This window comes from Nicotiana tabacum, chromosome 24 (genome assembly GCF_000715075.1).
Source record: "Nicotiana tabacum cultivar K326 chromosome 24, ASM71507v2, whole genome shotgun sequence".
Taxonomy (NCBI): domain Eukaryota; kingdom Viridiplantae; phylum Streptophyta; class Magnoliopsida; order Solanales; family Solanaceae; genus Nicotiana; species Nicotiana tabacum.
This window is the reverse complement of record NC_134103.1, coordinates 26,882,770-26,887,031: the sequence shown is the minus strand read 5'-3', so window position 1 is coordinate 26,887,031 and position 4,262 is coordinate 26,882,770. Positions and strand designations below refer to the sequence as shown.

At 36.3% G+C, this 4,262-nt stretch overlaps 1 protein-coding gene across 1 annotated transcript; it reads right to left on the bottom strand.

The window, feature by feature from the left end:
* Nucleotides 1–1,546: 1,546 nt before the first annotated feature.
* Nucleotides 1,547–4,041, bottom strand: LOC107760749 (aldehyde oxidase GLOX-like). The gene is made up of 2 exons (XM_075248407.1): nucleotides 3,534–4,041; nucleotides 1,547–3,167 (listed from the first exon to the last, which is right to left on the bottom strand). The coding sequence occupies exons 1-2, from the start codon at nucleotides 3,917–3,919 to the stop codon at nucleotides 1,751–1,753; spliced, it is 1,803 nt and encodes a 600-aa protein (XP_075104508.1). The 5' UTR covers nucleotides 3,920–4,041; the 3' UTR covers nucleotides 1,547–1,750.
* Nucleotides 4,042–4,262: the final 221 nt, after the last annotated feature.

The window sequence follows — 4,262 nt, the reverse complement described above, 5'->3', positions numbered from 1 at the left end:
TAGAAAATTATTAAACCTTCAAAATGCCAACTTTCCGGAATAAGCGCCGAAATACTCCCGGGCTACCCGACACTCGACCCGAATATACGCCCAAGTCCAAAATTATCATACAAACCTATTGGAACCTTCAAATCCTGATTTCGAGGTCATTTATAAAAATTCCAAACCTTAGTAAGTTTTCCAACTTAAAGCTTCTGAAATTAGAATTTATTTCCAAATCAACTCCGAACTTCCCGAAATTCGATTTCGACCATACGTACAAGTTATAATACGTGAAGTGAAACTTCTCATGGCCTCAAATCACCGAACGATGCGCTAGAGCTCAAAACAATCGGTCGGGTCGTTACACATAATGCAATAACATACGTACTTTTATATGACTAAGTAAAACTCTCCATGCATTTTTACTATTTAAAAGGTGATGAATTAAGAAAACATGAAAGATGGCCAGAGTATAGATCCATCAAGCGTAAAAGAAAATAAGCAAAGACAAAAAAAAAATATAAATCACACGAGTGGAAAGATACTAAGAAAGTTGGGACTCAAGAATAAAGTCTATAGAAAATTAAATATTCGAAAATATAAATTTAAATCATACGAAAGGAAACATATTCAATACATTATAGTTTGCTACTCATAATCGCTAGAATGCCTTGTGTGTTACTAGAATATGCTGGAAATAGTTTAGTTTCAATAGGAGTAGTATAATAGGTTTGAGAATTAAGATTTTGAGTTTAATTACTTGTTGCCTTGTAATTCATAATTCCAAGGCCCAAGGAAAAATTAATGCTTTATTATTTTTAAACTTAATATATAAATATATTTTTCCCATGTAAATTTGTTCGGTACGGTTTGGAATTTTTTTGGTTTATTTTCATAAAATAAAAAATTTATCCTAATTATCGGTACGGTTATAGATTTATAAAAAAACCTACGATTTTATTAAAAGAAATCTAAAAGTCTATTCGGTGCGGTAATGTTCAGTCGGTTTAATCGTTTTTAAATATCCATTGACATCCCTGGTGACAATAAATGTACACTTTAAATATAGTTCAGTATTGTGCTCATATCTAGTTCGGTAAATGTGTGTCACATACTTGTTTGCAGCTGATCTTGTTCTCTTCACTCTTCCATACTTACTTTTAACCTTACCAATTTTGACAACAACTGTGCACATAATCAAAACAATAGCATATATTGAAAACTTTACATTTTAATGGAACAATATGGTAAAAAGGAGCTTCCCTTCTCATACACTGAGGTCAGGACCCTGCCCTGCCTTATTCTTTGTATTCAGAACAATAGCTCACTGCTCACCTAGACCACTATGGTAAAAGCTAGGCAAGTATGCCAAAACAAAATATCCACTAAATAAAAATTTAACCGACTACAAGCAGGGGGCGAATGCAGGTCAGGGTCACCGGTTCATCTGAACCTAGCGACACAAATCATAAATTAATGTATAAAAATCACGAAAAATATAACAAATAATAGATATGAACCCATAACTTTACAAACATAATGAGTTCAATGGTGAGAACTTTAAAGATTGAACCAATATAAAATAAAATTTTCGGATACGACACCGACTACAAGCTACACCAATCCCTTTTTTTCCATATATGGAAAAAAAATGGTAACCTTTTCTCAACTGCACCAAAACTTCCATTCCAACTACCTACACTGGACAAGTAAATGACCTATTAAATTCCCACTTGCCAATTCCAACAAAACAAATAGGCCATCAAAATTACTGCATCCTGATCCAAGAGGAGTGTCCAGGAACACCTTTGTGTACTACAAACACCATATAATAACCTGGAGGTGCAATATTACGCGATGGGGGTGCACACACCGTAATCTTTTGTGCAAACAACGACAGCCGTTGTACTTCCACAACGTCCAATATTAATAACCGTTGATTCATCGCGAATGAGTGCGTGGTAAATGAGGGTGCAATCATGCTTACCATGAGCTCCTTCGCAGGCTGGAAAAAACCAAGTGTAAATGTGATGGAGAATTTCTGACCGTATGATACGGGTCCTTCAACGGTCAAGATTGATGGTCGGAGATGTGAGTGTTCTGGGGCCAAATATGGTGGCCTAAATGCTTCTAAGCTTAACTCTGTGGGGTACTGTACGCCTGTAAAGTTGTACCTTATATGTGGATTACTTCCACCCACTAATATTCTGCCATCTGGCAATAATGTAGCTGCTGAGTGGTACATTCTTGGAATGTTACTTTGTTTGAGTACCGTAAACCTCTTGCTCGGGTCGGGTTCATTTGGCTTGTATAGAACCGGGTTCAACACCGGGTCAATTGCACTTTCCCACCCGGCTGTCCCTTTTGAAGCTCCATTTAATATAATTACATCTCCTGTAGGCAACAATAACATATCGGGCATGACCCGGCCCATTGGCATATCCTCCATGACCCATACAGGATCCGGATCCGTAATCCTCATACGTCCACATGTACGTGAAGCAGGCAAAAAAACACCCTTCTCAGCTTGTGTAAACGCGCCGCCGTTAGCACCACCACATACCATCACCTCCACCACCGGCGACGAAGCACTGGCGACTAATTTCATCGGTAGCATTACCGATGAACCTGTTGCCGGATAAGTCCTTTTTTCGCCGGGAATTAGTGGAAATTCTCTAATAATTTTATTGTTCACATAATCTAACACAACTGAACGTTGATTAGCGAAAATGTAAATATTTCCGTCTGGTAAAAGGTACAAAAATGGATAAAGATTGTTCTCCTCTTTAGGGTCAGTTGTTTCCTTCAAAAAAGGAAGATAAAAAATCCCATTATTTTGTGAGTTTTGTGGGAAAAACTCATAGCTAAAAGCTCTTCTACCTCCAACAATTATTACACGTCCATCTGGAAGTATATGATCTGAAGCGTACCATCTTTTAACGGTGAGATTCTGCGGAAGTTCCGTCCAATCACAATGTTCATCGTTAATACATGGTGAAAACAACCGTATTTTACGTTCACCGGCATGGTATCCGCCGGTTTGGATAAGGGTTCCGTTAGGGTTAACGGCACCAGAGGAACACCAAACGTCGGTGTGAACCATGAGAGGACGGTAAGTGTTGGTGGCAACATCGTACAAGATAGAATGAGCTGTGCAATCTACTCTGATGGCTTCGTCATTATACCTGTTGAAAATATAATTAAATAACTAAATGTGTGCTATTTTTAACGTCGTTTACATAACATTTGATTGAAACTGAAAAAAGGAGTATTTAAAGTTAAGCTTAAAAATAGTATTTAACGGTTGAAATTGCGTTTTGATATAAATTTTATCGGTATTTTGTTTGGAAAAAAAAAAGGTCGGGAAGTTTTGTGAAATTATTTTTATTTTATTGAAATACTTCTCAAACCAACATTTTAACTTCAATTTCAAGTTTGAAACAAGTGACAAATTGAAAAGAAAATATAGATTTGAAAATAATAGTTTAGATGAAAATAATGAGTATATCGAGATACCTACTAAGCTTTTAGAAATTATACGATAAGAGTACCTGCACTGGCCTTGAGGAAGGGAAAGGTTAGAGGCTCCGAAATCTGTACGGTCGAAGATGACAACCTTGTTATTATGGAGAAGTTGCATGTGCATGGCAGAGACACCAATGGATTTTTGTAAAAGAATCCATTTACCATTTCTATGATCTGAGTTTTTTACGTCAATTGGACCTGCTTGTCCTGAGAATTTGAAGTCAAAGGACGTGGAAAATGATGATTGAATAATACTATTAGGCAGTGATGAACTCTGTCGGTGGCTCTTTTTTACTCCACCATTTTGTTTGGAGGATGAAGATGAAGATGAAGATGAAAATGAGAGAGGGAAAGTCGAGAAAAGAAGGAAGAGAGCAAAAGGGAAATAAAAAGATAGATTCTTGAATTCCATTGATAAGTTTTCTTGATTGAGATGATCAAAAAAATGGGAAATATGGATAAGTAACAAAAGGAATACTAGTAGTTTGATAGGTGAAGAGTTCTTAAATGAATGAAACTAATTAGTGTGAAAGTAAAATATTGGCGTAAAAAAGTAGAAAGAGAAGAATATTGATAGGGGAAAGTAGAGAAATGCATGCACGGATTGGGTGAAATTAGTCAGTTGCTAAATACATGGATAGGCGGAGAGGAAGTTCTTGTATTGGTCCATATAATCATTTGACTTCCACCAACAATTATTACCCTATTTATTTCTGTATTTCTTTTTTATTTAAAGAAAAAGAATTTAGGTCCTT

What these genes read in the sequence shown, in the direction of transcription:
- LOC107760749 (XM_075248407.1), bottom strand. Translation starts at nt 3,919, where the DNA reads ATGGAATTCAAGAATCTATCTTTTTATTTCCCTTTTGCTCTCTTCCTT. An exon ending in CTTCCTCAAGGCCAGTGCAG is followed by an intron (nt 3,168 to 3,533) that starts GTACTCTTATCG and finishes TATTTTCAACAG; the next exon opens with GTATAATGACGAAGCCATCA.